This window comes from Podarcis filfolensis (assembly GCF_964270895.1).
Source record: "Podarcis filfolensis genome assembly, chromosome: 2".
Classification (NCBI taxonomy): Eukaryota; Metazoa; Chordata; class Lepidosauria; order Squamata; family Lacertidae; genus Podarcis; species Podarcis filfolensis.
In genome coordinates, this window is record NC_139605.1 from 60,183,927 (window position 1) to 60,202,922 (window position 18,996).

General features: G+C 40.9%; 1 protein-coding gene across 7 annotated transcripts in view; it reads right to left on the minus strand.

Annotated features, from left to right (window-relative positions):
• Positions 1 to 3,342: 3,342 nt before the first annotated feature.
• GRIA1 (glutamate ionotropic receptor AMPA type subunit 1) overlaps positions 3,343 to 18,996 on the minus strand; it is a 193,490-nt gene continuing 177,836 nt past the window's right edge. For 2 of the 7 annotated variants that reach the window (XM_083603830.1, XM_083603829.1), the window contains exons 15-17: positions 9,016 to 9,150; positions 6,324 to 6,428; positions 3,343 to 6,054 (exon numbers count right to left, since the gene is read on the minus strand). In XM_083603830.1, coding sequence (XP_083459956.1) covers positions 6,052 to 6,054; positions 6,324 to 6,428; positions 9,016 to 9,150 — 243 coding nt within the window. In that variant the 3' untranslated portion in view covers positions 3,343 to 6,051. Of the gene's footprint in view, positions 6,429 to 9,015; positions 9,151 to 18,996 lie in introns of those variants that run through there. The other 5 variants (XM_083603827.1, XM_083603826.1, XM_083603828.1 and 2 more) reach the window with 4 other exon arrangements.

An 18,996-nucleotide genomic window follows, 5' to 3' on the forward strand; every position in this document is an offset into this window, starting at 1 on the left:
ATGACTTAATGCCTCTTCATATAAAACATAATCTACAAAGCCACAACACTGTGGAAAGCTAGCTATGGAAGGAGTTATAGGTCAAAACGCAGAAAATGCATGTAGAAATGTCACTTAAGCAGGAAGTAAGAACTCTGCTGCCAAACATGTGACAATATAAAGAGTGTTAGTCAACTTTTACACATACTAGATATATTGAAATCAATACCTGTAAGTTCATATTCAGTCATTTCAGTGGGTTTACGCTGATAAAAACTTAGTTGACTACTACCCCAGTAGTATTGTATGTGCTAACCATGGCTCTAATGTCCCTGTCTCCACTGGCTCTGTCCTGACCTTCTTGCACTGAGCAGAAAGGTTTGAAAATGTCTTCAGCAAAACTTGCAGAGAAGCCTCCAAACAATTGTGGCGAGGCTTTTAAGCTCATTTTAAGCTGAACGTGCTTAGGGGCCTCCTTCCTACCAGTGCAGGAAGTGAAGGGTGAAACAGGCCGGTCACACGAGTGAGGATGTTGAGGGCAGAGGCAGCTCATGACCAGAAAAGTCATCACGGTCCCACGTTTTGTTATATTCCAGTTGGCTGACCAGACTCCTAACAACCTTCTGAGCATTTACACGAGTTATGGAATGATTAGGATCAGATCATGAGACTGCCCTATATATAAGCATGTTTGCAAGCGGTTGTAGCACCACTTTTATTTAATCTGGACCATGAACAGCTTTTCTGACTATACTCCTGGTAGGTACCATTTATTACTTTGTAGCTGTCTTATTGAAAGTGCAGCCCATTCCACGTTGCATCAGAAGCAACAGAGCATCCTATTAAAGAGGAGTGGGTATAGAATGTCACAATTCTTCTTTTAGTTGATATAGGGTAGTGGGATCCAGTTGGCATCACCAATGTTGTGTCCGTGGGTGAACTTGTACCTGTGATGATGTTCCCTGGCATCCACATCTATGGGGTAGGGGTGGGTAAGTGTGGTGGCCTGCTGAGGGTTGCATAGAAATGCCACTGGAATCAACCTGGTTGTCCTGCCCTGCCCCATCTAGTGATGTGCTGCTACTGCTAGGTCTGAGTATCTCCCCCCCCCCTCGGTGTGTCTGTGGATCCTGTGACTGACGATTCCCATTTTGGAAGCCATTTTGTGACAGCCATTTTGTGACAGAGACCATGGTTTGCTCTCAAGTTTCTGCTGGCTGTTTTCTGTAATAATAAACATTGCCATTGGCCCTCAAGTTTCCAAATGTGCCCCTGGCATCCCCAAAGACTGGACCTCAGGGACACACAATTGTATACACAGCCTTGGTGAAAAGAACAGCCATATTTATATGAACTGTTTACAGGTCTAGCACTTTGGGCTGCTTGTCACCACAGCTAATTGGCACCAATCAAGTCATCATAGTTATTTCCATGGTAGGAAACATAAGCGACATCAAGAGAATCCACAAGTGAAGCATATGATTGTGAATATGTCAACTTAGGACAGATGGTGATGCTTTGGTCATAGTTCTGTCATCTCTCCTGCATGCCCAATGGTTATTAATCCTTGTCAAGATCAGAAATGGTTCAAAATAGCCATACTTCGTGGAAGATGTTTCCCTAAAACAGCAGTTATAAGGGAATTGTATGTATCATAAGGCTTTCTAGTCATTATACAATTGAAAGGTTTTAATAGCATCAGTTGCATAACACCAAGAGCAATTACCTTCTGTAAATCCAGAATAATTTCCCCCTCTGGAAACAGAAATGATTTATTCTGTAAGTAGTCAGACAGCCATCAAAATCAAACAGCCATGGATGCTATTTCCATCCCTCCAAAGATACTTGGCTCTAACACATACTTCCTCTGTCTGGGGAAAAGCCATGCTTGAAGTCTTATGAAAGGGCTGGTTTTGGATGACTTTTGAACCCTGATTCACTTTCATTAAAAGTTGGAGATCTTACGTATTCATGGAATTAAGTAAGCTCCATTTGATTTCAATGGAACCAGCTCACTCGTAAATGTGATTAGGGTTGTGGTCCTAGAGTAAATGACGGCCCTGATGCAGATTAAGAATGCAGAAATATTTTAAATTAGATCAGGTAGTGGCATTCAAAGCCCCATTTATGCATGATATAATTACTTTGTAGATCAACCACACATTTAATAAGATCATATGAAGCTGGTAATCATGGCTCAACCATGAACATGTGCAATTCAATAGTGTATAATATGCCACATTCAAGTGAATTCCTGGGCAGGAATTTGATATGAAATTGGAACCTGGGTGGAACTGCAGAAGTTGAACAGGAATTGCTTTGCTACTTTTGACAACCTGTACCATGAGCACACTTTCCCCTTTCTGAACCGTTTTTTAAAGTGTCATTACACTAACCATGCATTCAGTGAAAATGGTTTGAGTCTAGAAGAAACTTGCCAACTTCCAAAACACAGTATTGTACACAAGGACAGTCAAGAATAAATCTAGTTTTCTACATTTCAAGTACCAGATTGTACCAGGCCATTTCTAGTGTGGCACACTAAAGTGAAAAATAAGATCAAATAATCAAGGTTCATATATCCTGAACATTTTCATAAATCTTTAGTGGATTCACCTTAGAGTATAACAGGTAACATGTCAGAGAATCTGACTGACAAAAAAAATTCTGCTTCTCTGGCATTTCCCATTCCCCACTTCCCTGTCTAAGCTGGTAGGGCAGCTGAGCTCTGGTAAACTTTAGACATGGCTGGGAAGTTGGGATTGCATCCAGCTCCCAATGCCATCCAATTCCCAGCTGAGAGAATTGTGTCTTGCTAGAGCTATCACAGGTGGACTCTGGCTCAGACTGAGGTTTGCTTGGCATGATTATAGATAAGCCAGCAAATTCTGCAAAACTTGGACTCTCAAAATGTATTTTGGATGTTCTGCCAGTCCATTTCAGGCCAGATCCCAATGTCTTGGATTTGGGCTCAGTTTGAAATGAATATAGACCAGGACCTTGGATGGTCTAAAGATCCTGGTAGCATCACCTAAAACCAATGCTTGGAGTCTGAAACAATTTTCCAAAAGCTAAACAAACATGTGGGAAATCAGTTAACTCTGTGTCATTTCTGGTAAGATTTAGAGGGATTTACTTTTACCATACATAGATGGCTACTGTATTGGCAGTGGTGATAACAGGACTTTTTTTTTCTTCCGCTCATCTGGTCTTAGTACAAAGGAATACGGCCAGGGAAGAAAAATGGAGAAAGCATCCATATTATATATGGCAATATTTCTTAATTTTTAACATCAATCTGCAAAACATTTGTAGTGGTCCAAAGATGATGAATGAAAACAAACATAACTCTTAAATAAAAAATCCAGGTACCAAAGAGCAAAATTTAATGAAAGCCAAAACTGTTAAATATGGTTTCTTGTTGAGAAAAATGTCAATGTCTTTAAGGGTTCCCCCCTCCCCACCACATTATTCTATATTTAAGAAAAGTGTAGTAAAAATACATATTACAAGTTAACATTTCCCCTCTTCTTCTGAATCATTCTTCTTTTTCTGCTCCCACCCTTCCACTGATCAAAAACATTTCAAAGATGAGTCTCATGTCCTAATGTTACAGGCATTTGTCCTATCATAGAAGGCTTCTCCCCACAAACCCATCTAACTGGCTGGCTCAATTGTCAGATAGGTCTCTTTGATTCCTTTGCCACAAAGGCAACTGAGGTTTCTCTCTCTCCCTCTCTCTATATCTCTTTCAAAGTTTTATGGGCTATATTTTTTATTCCATACAGAAGAAAATCCTTGCACTCTGCTCCCATTGTATTTTACGGTGTAAGACAGTTGTGGGAGCTCTGGAAAACTCTTGTGTTTGAAAGAAAGATCGGGTCTCTTCTTGGACATCCAAAAGATCTCTTCATCAAAAACAGGCTTAGTTTTGTGAGCCGTGCACACCATAAAGACACACACAGAACTAAACTCAAAATGTAACCAAAGCAGACATAAAATTAAAAATAAGAATTAAGAATTGCACACGGAGAACAAGACCCTGAAGAGTTATTATCGGAGGCTGAGATCTGAGCCATGACAAACAGCTGGATGGAAGATGAAGACAAAAAGGCTTCCAGCAGCACGGAGAGAAAACAAAACAGGCACTAGGCATGCTGTGCCCTCTGAAGGGGATCTGCAGGTTCTGTGCTGCCAGTCTTATGAAGATGTCGTCTTAAGATGAGTGGAAGAAATTGATGGAACGACATAGTGCTGAATGGTACAATCAGTTCCTAGAAGCCAGTCTTTAATAGTTTTTGAAGCTTCATAAGCACAGAAAGTCATGTATGGTAGCTTATTTGTTTAGAGCCACTTGCCAGTCACACACACACATTTTTTAAAGCGACGTCATGATGGTCCCCACAACAAAGCCATTTCAGTCTGTAGCCTCTAATCGCATCCTTCTGCTTCCATTCTATGTTACAGTCTCCTATTTTACACTTTTATGTTACACACAGGTCTCAGATATTAGATATAACAAGTTGCTGTTATACTGATGGGTTTTGCACTGGCACTTGGAGGAAGATTTAGCCCCTTGTAAAGTCTGGAAATAACATCCAGTCATGGGCAGATGCATTTGTGAGGACAGGAAATCGCCAAGGAAGGGTTGGGCCTCTTCCAGACCTACGATGGAGTAGGAGATACTTCCCTTTAATGGTTTTTCTTCAGGGCAACGTTTTCCACTCTGTTCGAGTATTTCACTGTTCACGGTGGTGATATCACACACATACGCACACGCACACACAAATGAAGCTTTTGTTTCAATGTAGATGTCAAGGAGCACATGACTGGGAGAAATACTGCTAGCAAGTCTGTTGTCTTGTGCTTTGGACAGCTCTCTGGATTTCAGTGTTTCATTGAGAGATTGGGTTTTATATCGGTAGCAAGTAGGGTACCAGCTGGTCAGTTCTGTGTGTTCCACTTCCCTTCACGATGATGGATGAGATGGAAACCATGTCTTTTGGCTTTTCTGCAAATGATGCTGCTGGCCAAGATTTGATTCTTGAAACCGATTTTGCTTTTTAACTGTGGCCAGTTGCAAGCAATTATTATGGAAGGCTGGATCTAGGTGAATATTGGCATCTTGTTGTGGAAACTTTTTAAAATTATTACTTTTTGGTCATCATAAATATCATGTAGCCCACTTATTCCATGGAATGTCCATCAGATCTGGCTTGCAAAGACTAATAAACCAGATGTATACAAAACAGCCCTGATGTCTATCATTAACTGGTGGTGAATGGTTTTCTACTCAAAGATCACCATGGAAAGGAAACCTTACAGTAGTGTGGGAATGAGGAAATGGCTCTTGAAAAGGCAGTGAGGCAGTGAGGGATGATATGTGATCTATAGATATATTGATATTTTGCATTTTCTAGAGGAAACAGCCATGGTCATAGGCGGCTGCTGACCTGTCCTTGTGGTAGCCTGTCAAATTCCCATTTTGGGGACTGATATTTCCCACACTCACAACATTTAAACTCAGATAGCCACTTTCAAGCTCAGGAATACAGGTCACATTAACCTCTGTTTAACTAGGCTCTCTCAAATCCAGATACAACCACTGGCATCCCATTCAGAAGTCTTCCTACTCCTTTCTGCATGTTAGGCTTCCGCTTCAACTGCCTCAGAAATCCTTCATTCAATAGTGGAATTCTCTGTCGATGGCCTAGTTAGCTTTGTTGCAACAACTTTAAAACACAGTAGAGTCCTGTTGTCTCAGAGGAATTGTTCCCACCCACCCCCTTTCACTGTTAGTAGCGCAGACATGTATGGTTTGCATCCCAAACTAAACCTGATTTTAAACTTTTGAGCAGGGCAGGGCTGAGATCACCCTGACATCACGGGAATTAGTAAGAAAAATATATATATTGCACACACTAAGAACTTATTAACAACCAAGTTAAAAACAAAATGGCGCTGTCTTCCTCAGTGTTCCTGTAACCGTGTATTCAGGGATGTCTCCAAATTTTGTTCAGTCCAGTTGCCCTCTCCTTATTGCAGTACAGGTCATGCTTTCTGCCTGTGGATTTACTGCAAAATAAACACATACACACACACACACGAACAAACAAACAAAAACAAAGGAAAATGAATCTGGTTTCCTCTAAAAGATCCAGTGCATTGTCCCTCTTCTTGAACGGTTTGGTTTTTAGCACTGGAGAGGCTGGGGTTAGGGAGACCCTGCTCTCACCCAGAATATCCATCAAGGGTAATTATAATCCCGTCGCTCCCAGGGGTGTCCCAGAGCTGTGACCCATGCATGGAATCTCCTGCATAGTTTGGGGGAAATCGTGGCTCACCACCCGTCCGTTTTCTCCACTGCTGGTTCCTGCCGCAGATGCTCTGGGAAGGGTTGATGTTCGTATGGCTTCATTGATTGATTGCTGTGGGATCAAACAAAAACCCTTTTTAAGAGAGACAAGGGGGGTCTCCCCCTGTCCTTAGCAATGGCTGGGCAATTGTAATAGACAACATTTTATTTCTTCAGTCTAGCCTAGTACTCTTGGATCCCTTCCCTGTCAATTCTGCTTAGAAATGAACAAGTTATGCAGGCATACATATTCAGAGCAAACACATTTTTAAAAGTCATTAATATTTATTCTATCAGAGTTTATTTTCCCTCTTGCTCAAAAAACACCCACATGTTAAGAACGTATCTTAGGGTAGAAAGTTTGCCACTGCGGTTTTTTTTTTTTTTTTAAAAAAACATCTTAGGTGGTCCAATGGAAACAGTTCAGTTATCCCATATCTGAAATATACTTAAGTCATGGTTAGGGGAAATTGTGTTCTTCATAACACTAATATGGATATTTGGTGGACTGAACAAGACCAGCGGATGTTTAATCATTTCTCCCTCCTCCCATTTTTTCCCTTGCCAAGCCTCACTCTTCCCCACTAGTTTTCAGCATGTCACCCGCTTCCAGCTCCCAAACGGAAAGAAGTGCAACAAGGAGGTTGACTTTGGAAGGACATTTGGGTGGCTGGCAAGGTTAGCAACATGAACCCAATTTGTAAATATTGTGATAAGCATTGACCATGATGTAGAGGTAAGCATGATGTAGAAGAAAGTCTTAAAACTTTCTTTCTTCTCTCAGGGCACAAGTCCTTTACTAGTTAGAATTGCTTATTATCATAAGGATAAGAGTGAAAGATCACAAGAGTGTAATGAATAAGCTTTTCCACATAGTTGTCTCTCCTAACACAATAAAAACTGAATTTGAAGGGTGTTTTCATATACAACAGAGCAGGACTTGGGAATCTCTGGCCCTCCACATGTTGTTGGACTCCCATCAGCACCAGCCAGCCTGGCCAAGAGTCAGAGATAATGGGAGTTGTAGTCCAACATCCTTTAGAGTGCCACAGGTTCCCCAGCAGTATAGGCTAAACTTGAAGTGTAGTGCAACTGATAGACAGTTTGGCATGAATATCAGAAACCAGGTTTCAATATCCATCAGCTTGAAAGTCACTGGGCAAGCAATAATATATCTCAGCCTAACCTATATCACAAGGTGGCTGTGGTGTTACAGGTATATTGCCTCTCTAAAACCTTTGCACCTTAAAACCCGTTTCCTCATTTGTGTATTAACTGTGAGATATATTCATGTTATACCTGGTTAATAAGGACAGAGTTACTTTTAATAAAAGGAAAAGCCTGGTGCCATCTGGCATTCGTTTCTACAGTTGCGTACAAATTAAAATAGTTGTCAGCTGACTGTTATTTGCTGTTCAGATTCCACCTGAAAAGTTGGTTTGCACAAGCTTTCCCTTCTTTCTTTTCTTATTTTGTGGTTAATGGGTTGAGAAACTGAGTGGAAGAAGGCAGAGGAGTGCTGGAAGGAGAGCGTTGATATTTCTTTATGTATTCATGCTCTGTAGAAGTGTGATTTCTTTACAAAAAATGAATAACAGCAAAGACAACAAATGCACAACCATTACTTTGGGTATGTCTTGAGTTCACAGATCATGGGACCAAGATGGCGGGCAAAGGCTATGTCACTCTAAGGCTTTGGAATTCCTTACAAATGTAAACAATTCTGCACTTAAAGTACTGATTCAGAATTACAAAGCTGAACGGACAATCATAAATTATCCCTGCTTCTGCAAAGAAACTCAACGGTGGTTCATTGGATTGGGACACAATGACTTTTCCACACAGGGCAGAGAGCTAATTTTAGAGCTGAAATCTTTGCATGGGTTAAATGTGACACCATCAGGAGGCTTCACAAAAAGTGACCTCATTAAGCATGAACCTGCCCTGAAGACCTGTTTTTGTGATGTCTGAGAATATTTTCTCTGTTATAAGCAATGCAAGGCTTCTTAGAGCAATCCCAAATGTTATGGTATCCTGTGTCATTTAGATGAATAATTGCCTCATAATGGCTCTGTAAGGCAAGTTGTTCAAGGCTACATAGTAAATTTCACACCTGAGTAAGGACTGTGCACCTGAAACTTGTGGATCTTTCCTGTGCAACTTGTCTCTTAGATATTTCCCCAGCGGTGCAGCAAAAGGAATCAAATGGACCTTACACACGCAGGTGGCTGGGGATGCAGCAAAGGATTCTCTCTCTCCCTTTTCCCCCCAGAACAACTTTCCAATACCAATCGAATAGCCATGGTGAGATATGTTTAAATTAGCCCAGAGCAATCCCATTTTAGCAAGGACAGAGAGCCAGATTACCTGGCCTGTTTTAGTTCTTAAACTCTGTTTCACACCAGGTTAGGTTTTGTGTTTGTTAAGAATGCTGGAAACATAGGCTTCCGCACATGTCCCACAACTATTAATTCCGGCTACAAACCATTTGCAAATTCGCTCTTACTCAGGTCTTATTCAGCTGAACACTAAATAGGCCAGGGAAAATTCATTTCCTTGGCCTTTAAATATTGACGTTCTACCCTAATAGCCATCCTAGTCTGGATCCATTCCTAAAGGAATATTAGGAGTCTGGCTGGTATCATAAAGAAGGTGTGAAAGGCCTGTGAATGTGTTGCCACCTTCATCCGTTTTGATTCACTTCTGGACTTGTAACAAAACTCGATTAAGGCAACCAGCATGGCTAGTCCAAGCCCACCGATGAGGATGTAGAAAACACCGGCTACGTTGCTGAGACTCAAAGCACTTGTTTTGTCCTACAAGAGAAAGGAAAAGGGAGAAGGGATGTGGGAGGGGGAAACATGCTGTTAGCACAACACTATTCTTCAGAACAACGACACAAAGTGCTACATATGAGACAATAAGCCTGGGAAGCCACCACTTGTTTTAAAACACACAGAAGACATTTCAACTTCAATCTTTGCATCTGAATATTCTTCCCCCACTGAACACACAAAGTTGATTAAACACTTCAGTGGCTTTGCAACTCTTTGGGAAAGGTGTGGACTAGATGTTTTGAATCATCCTTAAATACTTATGTGCCCTCAAATGCCTAGGGACTTTCAATTATTGATATAAAAAAATGTTATCTACTGTGAGCTGACATTTTGCTAGTCTCCAATCTTTTCCTCTCCTAAAATAACTCACTCTCTTGGAAATGCCTATTCCTTTTCTTCTTTGATTGTTTTCCCCGCAACTTCTGTTGCTGAGCAACAAATCAAAATCACTTGCTTTATTCTCTTCTGACATAGCCCTCCCCCTTTGTGCAATATCCAGGTTGCAGTGACACTGAAAAGGTGCTCACCATAGACATGCATTTGATTTCTATTCAAAAAAGCAGTTATTATGTGCCTAAGTTCACTTGATGCATTTTTTTTTTTTTATTGATAAACGAGGGCCTATGGATCATCTTTAGTGTTTGATGTCGATTGCAAACTGATTTTAAAAACACCCAGTAATTTATCTGCCCCTGTTAAATATATAGGTATAATTCTTCCCTATTTTACAAAGGTAGAAGCTGATCTGTAATACCGGTATTAGCATTAGCAGCACAGGAAACATTGGTGTCTAATGTGACGACTATTCTATACATCATCTTCAGTCTGAGTTTTAGTTAGTTAACTAGTTTCACATCTAGTTAACAATATGCAGACCACAGATATCAGATGGTTGCTGGGTTTACCTGAGGTAAATAGTGCTTGAATAGGCTGTTCAAGTCAGAGGAACATTTCTACAAGGGATTATTGAGTCGTAAAAGGTTAACATAGAACAGTGTTGTTTATGTGTGTACTTCAGTCAGTTCCTGAATTTTCAGCAGTATGGTTCCAAGACCATATTACACCTTTCAAATAAAAAGGGACTTTGTCATGGCTGTCATAAATATCAGGTTCAGTCATTAATGCAGCTGGCAAATGTAAATGTAAGATAAAACCAGACAAATATTATAAAGTTTGATAAAAGTCGACACACAACCTCTGCCCTGAAACCAAATGATTCAGAATGCAGCAAATATGTTTCGAAATGTCCGCCATACTCTAAAATGTTTGTCTGCTTTCATTAACTGATAGTGGTCTTTACAAGTAGGAATATATATATATTTAAAATGTTTAATCTTGCTCCTCTTTTCCAGTTCAGCAGCGGGGATGCTTGCCTTACTTTTACTTGCTCACCTACTCAGTTCTCTCTCAATAAAACACAGCTGGTTCAAAGTGTTCAAAGTGTATTTTTCAAATGCTAAAGCCTATGGATTGAATCACAAATCTGTGATCTTTAGATACAGCCAATTCTTCTTTTGCAGGGGATACTGGAAACATATGCTGTGCTTTCTGAGATCTCTGCTGTTGTTAGAATCCATCTCAACGGATAAAAGCTTGGCAACTTTATGATGCAACTTTTTGTCATTCTTTCAAAAGGAAGGTGGAAATGCAACACCCTCGTCAGATTCGTGTTTTATTTATCATTTTCGATTTTGGTGTGAGTTTTTAGTATAATCAGTTATAATGTATTCATCTATAGGCAGTCAAACTTCTAGTTCCCTCACACAGCCTCTTTGTAGCTTCATCATAACCCCAAAGCTATATGACCTATAAATTCAAATTATAGTGTTGCTTTCTGGCAATGGAGCTTACCATGCAGATACCTTTGGCATGGAGTATTTGTTCTCCCCTCTCTTCTTTAGGCACTGAAATGTGAATGCTAGTAGACTGCACTCCTTTATTATATTGGCTTACTCAGTCCTTCAGAACCCTAAAATTCTGAGATGGAAATAAGAATCTCTGCTCCAGAAATGAGCTCAATGCACCCTCAACTCTTCTCTAGCCTTTCCCATGCCGATGAACCATGAATCCAGATTCATCTTTCATGCATTTTCTAGTTGTAAACATTCCAGCCTTTTTTGAATTATGTATTTTATCACGATTCTGGTACTCAAAAACCCATCACACTAGTTGCCCATCTGCAGAAAGGGGATATTTGACAGCCGGTCTCCACTTTGAAGATCTGATCATGTTCTTTTCACATTTAGAAGCGTAAATATTGGCTCATGCTTTTTGTTTGTCCCTCCCCCTTCCTCTCACTCACACAAAATGAGAGGGGAAATGGATATTGAGTGAGAGAGATATGTTCAGGGTGTGCTGTGTTTGCAAGTGGGGTTCAAATTTCCTTCTTTCAGATTTCCAAAGATCTCCTGATAGAAACCTATCCACACATCAGTGCTTTGATTCTTAATGAGCTGCCAATGGGGGCATGTAATTGTAATGGAAATACACCCAAGCTTGAATTACCACATAAGTACAATCAGCAGCAGTGCCATTTATACATCTGCTCAATGTCTATAGGCTGCATGGCACAACTGGGACTCAGAGCCGTGATCCTAATTTTCCTTCTTGCTACCACAGTCGAGACAGGCCAGGGTGTGTGGAATGGCATGAAAAATATGGGTTATGAGGCCGAATGAAGCTTGGCTGGAGAGAGGGAGAGAGAGGGAGTGTGTGCACTTGTCAAAAATCCAGTTGTCACAATGTAGATTTAGGCTTGAAACTGCTCCACAGGCATCTTGCCACTTCTTGGCTTTCACGTTTTCTTTGCTAGAAGGATGGCGTTTCTAATTGCAAAGAGGTTCTCTGGAGAGTGACTATTGTCTTGCAATCACATAGTTCCTTCCCAGCTGGATGTTGGCACCAGGGTCATTGCCACACACCGCAAAGGCAAGAAAACAATTCCAGCTTGCCATGGCTTGCCTTGGCTTCTTGGCTCCAAAAGACCATGCCTGCTGCTTTTTCTTACAGTCTCCTGACTTAATAGCACTAGTAATAATAGAACATGAAGAAAAATGGGGGTGGGGGGGGAGAGGGAAAGGCACCAATCCCTGCACTAACTGCCTGAGAGAATCAAACTCTTTCCCTCAGCTGCAGAGCCTTGCTGTTTGGGCTTTGTGACAGATGCTCTCCCAAGGAGTTTGCCCATCATGCAGCCGGCTTATTAGTGGGAGTGTAAATGTCACAGCGTGTCTCCTACAGAGGGAGAGTTACATTTGAGGGAAGAGAAGGAGGGAAGAGGAAGATTGGCAGGTGAAAAGCAAGCAAAAAAGCCCATCTTTCAGAAATGTTCCTGGCCTCGTTGCCATGGTGACAAGGCACCTTCCTGGTCTGCTTCTTTTTAACTGGTGGCAGTTTATCCCTCATCCCGTTTCTTGCCATTTTATTCTGCTCTGACAGGAAGACAAGAAAACTCTTTAAGGACCAAGTTCCCTGACTCCCTTCTCACCTTAAGGGGGTTGACAGAAAGCACCTTTGCACCACTTAGAAGGAGGTGGAGGAGTTTGGTGTTGGTCTCTGGAGCACAAATGAGTATGTCATAAAGCATCCTGCATCCACCTCAAGAACAATACCATTTAACATGGTCATTTAAGGACTTCATATCTGTAATTTACAGAGGTGCTTTGCACCTTTTGTTTCGTGAACAGCCAATTCTCTTTTCTAATGTGGGAATATATTCCTCAGAACTCCAGATTCTGGAAATTCAGTCTTATACAACATGTGTACGCAACTGCACAAGATATATAAGGGAAGTAAAACACGTGACAGTGCAACACTATACATGTCTGCTCAGAAGTATGACCCATTTTACAGGACTTATTCTCAGATAAAGTGTGTTTAGGATTGCAGTCTTAGCTGCTGAAGTGTGAGGTGCTTATTAGTATTCATGAAAGAAAGGAATACTGAGAAATTTGGAAAGCAGCGACAATGAAAACTAAATTTATTTTATTTATTTATTTTATTTATTTAAGGAAACTTCCTGGTATGCAGAGAACTATGTAATCTTTAACATTATGGTAACATTAATCTTTACCCTGTAAAATAAACAAACGAGTCTTACAGCTCAGAGTAAAGGACCTTCAGCTCAGAGAAAATCCATCCATGACCATGTAAGAACTTGTGGGCTAGTATAGTTCATTTGTTAGGCCTCTGGCACTTCTGAAGCCCAGTCCTTTGAAAGACAAGCCACTGACTGTGATATAAAGCTTTTTAAAGCTCTCCTCTGGGAAGATTTTCCCTCATTTCCCAATAGCTATGAAGTCAGTGTTGTGTTCAAAGGACATGACCTGGCAAAGACTTGTGTTTGTAATTACATGTTTTTAACTTCCAGTTTATGCTTGAGGTTCTGGCAGGTTATTGTGCAAAGGGAATGCTTTGTCTGAGGGGCAACACTGTGGAAAGTTTATGCATAATACTGAAACTAGGAACTTAAGCTGGACTTTAATGGGACTACAGCTGCAAACCTATGCATGCTTACTTGGGAGTAGGCCTCACTGAAGATAATTAAAAAATATATAAAATTTTGCATATTCATCTTCAACCCTAATCTTTGGACTTGATTAAAAGTCTGTGGTCAGAGTCTGTGGTCCTTGATGCAGTCCCTCATACTTAAATCAAGGGAACAGAAATGTAGATCTTGCCACCCACTCTGTTATTATTAGACCAAGCTACATGGTAGATATATTTATTAACAGTCTATTTTGCTTATATAATTTAAATTGGAGAAAAGCATTTCCTTCTATTCTGAGCTTCTAGTTAATGCACATTTTACTTTAAAACACATGAGGACACTGTCTAGTAAACTTGTTTGTAGCATCTTTGTCTGTTAACCCCACTCCTGAAAACTGAGCTATTTTCTCTCTCTCTCTCTCTCTCTCTCCAACCAAGATAAATCTGCTCCTGCATGAATAAAGCCTTTGAACTCCGGAAATTGTAAGTGATCATTTCAATCTAACTCACCAAAGCTGCAAGCTCTCTTAACACATGTAAGCAATAAAATGACCGGATGATTAATTTGTTGCTAGGACTGAGTGAAGAAAATGTGGTTGTCTTACTGAGACAATGCAAACTTCCTACTGCCACTTCTGAGGGTCTGTGAAGTGCTGAGGCCACCACTACACCTGCATTCCAGCCACTCATGGTGGCAGTAGCAGGTGTGGGCAGGCAGAATGGACCTTATATGTGCACTAGTTTCAGGCTGATACAGTCATTGGGCCCACATCAGGCCTGATGCTCACCAGCACTGGCTGTGAGAGTAGCTTATGATCCAGTGCATGTCAGCTCAGAATTGCAGTGTCCTTGGAACACCCAATTTCCGGGCATCCCTCAGGGCTCTGCTGCCAGGGGTATCACTGGAAGCTCTTTTGCCTGCCCATTTGAGCGGTGGAAGTGGGAGGTCTTGGCTAGTGGAGTGATGCTTGAGTCCTTTTGCCATTGGTGGGTGGAAGAAGGCTGGATAAGACATCAGAAGCAAGTGGAGGAAAGCTCTTCTCAATGCAAACTCCCCATAGCCCAGTGTGAGATGGGTTTGGCTCGCGATCTCTTTAGGTAGAAGGGAATATATGGATTGAATAGATTAGATTCTTTAAAAATGGAAAAGTCAGCTAGGTGTTTTGTTTAAAAATTCAGCTCATTAAAAAATACACATATAAGCTGAAATGTTAAAAAAAAAGTTTCTAAACACATTTGCCATTTGCCTACATATATATTGCACAACAGTTGTACCTTTTGGTCTTCTTATACCTAATTCTACTCAAGATTTAGCAGCTGAAAAATCCATGCAACATCTGTTATCTTTTGAAATTGGGACTTTTATGTAAAGTATGACAGTTGTGAAAGGGATGACAGTCTACAAGGCCCTCATTAGAGAAAATTAAGTGCAAGAAGATATTGTGTATGAGTTGTAACGTGATTGTATCTGTGGTTAAGCCATGTATTGTAGTTCCAGTTTGTGCCTGAGGGTATGTATTCCCATATAAATAAATAAATAAATAAATAAATAAATAAATAAATAAATAAATATCAATGGGGATGAACACCCTGATTTGCATCATGTGACTCTCCTGGTAAGCACCTTATCCATTAATCAGCTCACATTTTCTGTTTCCCCACTGATGTGCACATACAGCTTCTTGTATTTCTTGTATTGCTCAGCTTACTCATGTGCAACAGCACTCAGTACTGACCTACGTAAATGAAGGATGGATGGGTTCGTTCTGCTTGCAGGTAGCAGAATCCAGTAAAGGTTGGGGAAGATGCAGCAGCTGTTTTATGCATGCAGATTCCCTACTCCACTGGTAAGCTGGTATCTGTGTCAAGTTCTCTGAACTGCTACATAGCCACATGTGTGAGGCCGTTAGAATGCAGTGGAGCCACCTGGCAAATAGTGAGTTGCATTGAGGAGCCATTTGGAGAGCATTAGATGGCAACGTAGCATAGGTGTCAACTCTGTGGGGTCCTGGGTGCCCAAGCACCCACAAAATTCCCCATGAAGGCACCCACAAATTTCAGTACCAGGGCCATGCACGTTGCATGGCACCCACAGCCCTGGGCTCCCACAGTCGCAGGGCCAATTTGGCACTCCTGCCATGTAGGTACTCTAGTCAGTGGCTGGATTCTGTAAACAGTTCACAATAAGTGCTATCGGCCTTCAGAACTTGCCTTATGTATGTATGTATGTATGTATGTATGTATGTATGTATTTTTAAGGAGAAGACAACGGTCAACATTTGATGTGTACCTCCATTTTTATTTTGATCTAATTTTGCTGTGTATTCATTCTTCTTAACCTTCCTTTCTTCAGAGTTTCCTATTCACATGGTTCTGAGCTACAAAATTTCCAGTGCTAGCTTTTCTTTTCTTTTCCCCCTCCCCCTCCCCCTTCCTTCCTTCCTTCCTTCCTTCCTTCCTTCCTTCCTTTCTTTCTTTCTTTCTTTCTTTCTTTCTTTCTTTCTTTCTTTCTTAACCTTTCATTTATTCATACATTTTCTCAGCAATCGCGGCATGCAGAATTAATAGATTTTACACACGGAGGGTCAAGAAGCTCTCACAAACCTCATGAATAGCCACGGTGATGTTTACATGCAATTCACACGTTTGGCTTCTCATCTCTATAAGAACATGCAGTTAATGTGATCCACACTGACGTCGTAGGATTCACATAAACCCCTGTGCCCCTTTCTGCTCTGTTCTCTCATTCTAGTGTGTGGAAGGTGACAGGAAAAGAGATACAGTATTGTAGTGGTTCTGAGTTCTACTGCCGCTGCTTGTTTTAAATGGGATCAGTGTCACAAGGATTTTGTTTGGAACACAGTAGCTATGGGGTTTTTCTAGCACTGATAAAGGTGGCCTATTAGTAAAGGCACCGAAAAAAGTCCCCCAAAGCACATAGCTAAGTAGTTACTCTTCATATGAATGGTAATTGCTGAGCTTCTTGTAACATTGTAGGAGATGAAAAAATGTCTGAACTTAACAGGAGATGCTGCCCAGGGCACCTAAAACCCAGTAGGAGGGGGGCTATTAATGTAAAAGTAATATTTTGCAGAGAAGAACAGAACTGGATTCTTCTGTCAACATTTTGCATGCTCATGATACTGTAAACAATTTACAGACCAATAGAGCAGGGACAGGCAATCAAAACTACTGGAAGGAAAAAGCATAACTTTCTTCTTATCCCCTCTTCCTCAAAATCTTAGAAAGGTAAGCAGTTTTATCATTGGTTAAAGAGATAAATGTTTTGCGAAATATGGAATTTCAGGTTTTTGAAAAAGTTTTAAGGACAAGAGTGCCTACCAGAGATCCTTCAGATAAGACTGCAGCTTCCATCATCCCTGACCATTGGGCCATGCTGGCTGGGGTTGATGAGAGTTGGGAGTTCAATAACACCTGGAGAGCTACAGGTTAGGCACCCTGCAGTAGTGTTTGCAACCATATATTTGGTGGGCACAGTAATCAAAAGAGACTTGGCACTTAATCAGCTAGAACCATCATCAAGAGAAAAGAGGAACATTGGCAAGTGCTTTGAATCTATTGGCACATCCTCCAACACTGTGGGGAAAGGGCATTGGTTTGATACCCTGAATGGATGCCCCAGTGTCACTCCCCACAGAAAACTGTTATCTGTAGTTTTATGCAGTTGGAGTGGCTTGCAAGAGTATCCCGTATGGAGGTATAACGTCCTTGAATGAAGGACAAATCCAATCTTACCAGGCAGCTGGTCTGGATTTTGGAGAGAATTCAGTATCTAAACACAGTGGAGTCCATCTCTTCCTCAGGTGTCAATAAAAGGGCTAGTTTTTCAAGTGTGATTCACCTAATAAGTCTTCCCTGTATTATCTGTCTGCTCACTGAATCCATCATTCTGCTTTACGTCAAATTTCCTGAGTCATACCCATGGTAGTATTTTCTGTTGACTCTTCACTGATGTCTCCTCCAATTTTACACTTTCTTCTCTATCATCTCTCTCTTGCTCTCTCTTTCACAAGCACACACAGTAATGGAATCAGGGTGATTTCATCAGTGTGAGAATGTGAATGTGTTATAACAGAAAATCCTCATGGATTTTGCGGGAAATACCCATCAATAGGTGGATCATTCCTGTGAGATCCACTCAGATGATCCACTTCAATGTGGTCTTTTCTAAGTGCTCTAATTCAGGCTGCAGTCCTATATACCTACTAACCTGGAAGTAAGTCTCACTGAATGCAGTTGGACTTACTTCTGAGTAGACATGTATAGGATTATGCTGTAAGGAAAACACTGTAAAGCATTTTCATGGGAAAAGGACTGATCATGACGACATTCCAAATGGGCTCTGTTGTTTTTCCCCAGTTCTTGCAAAAGCCCCTTAATTTCTTTTCCTTGGGCAGTTCACCATACTTCCTTCACCATACCTCCAAACCTGGAGTATAACTACTGCCTGGTCTCTTTCAACTGCTCTACTAAAGTTTGGAAATTGCCCACAGCACAGATAAGGGCACAGATAAATTGCCTTTATTAAACTTCCTTCAAATCAAATGGCTTTTTTATGTTCTGAGTCTTTCTGACCTTTCTGCCGTGCCCACCCTCTGCTCTTTGATTTCTTCTATTTCTTTACATTCCATGGTGTTATCCACAAATGTTTTTCTTTGTGTACATTCAAAATCTGTCAACAGGAGCTTTTTCTTTCTTCACTTTCCTTCTTGTTGCTAGTCATCTTCTGTGCCTATTGCCAATGGAAATGTTCATCATGTCTAGGAAGTAGAGTGACTTCCAATAGTACAGTGGTATCTCTGGTTATGAACTTAATTTGTTCTGGAGGTCCGTTCTTAACCTAAAGCCGTTCTTAACCTGAGATACCACTTTAGCTAATAGGGCCTCTTGCTGCCGCACCAGCGCCAGCATGCAATTTTTGTTCTCATCCTGAGGTAAAGTTCTTTACCCGAGGTACTACTTTCAGGTTAGCGGAGTCTGTAACCCGAGGTGTTTGTAACCCGAGGTACCACTGTACTTGAATACTGTTGCCAGCATATTATCTTGATCCTTCCACCAGAGGTCATTCCACCTGGTTAGCTTTAATGTACCTTGTTCCCTTTTCCTTTCTGTGTTCTTTTTTGCCCTTTTGTTGCATCTATTAGATTGCAAAGAACTGTGTGAGATATGTATGTGCGTACACACACACACAAAGAGAGCTTTGTTTCAAAATGTTTACTGAAGTGTACTCCTAAGTTCATATTGTTGTTTTACTATGGATTTGTATATATTTATTGGGTTTTTTTGGAGTGCTAGAAATGCTAAAATAAAATAATG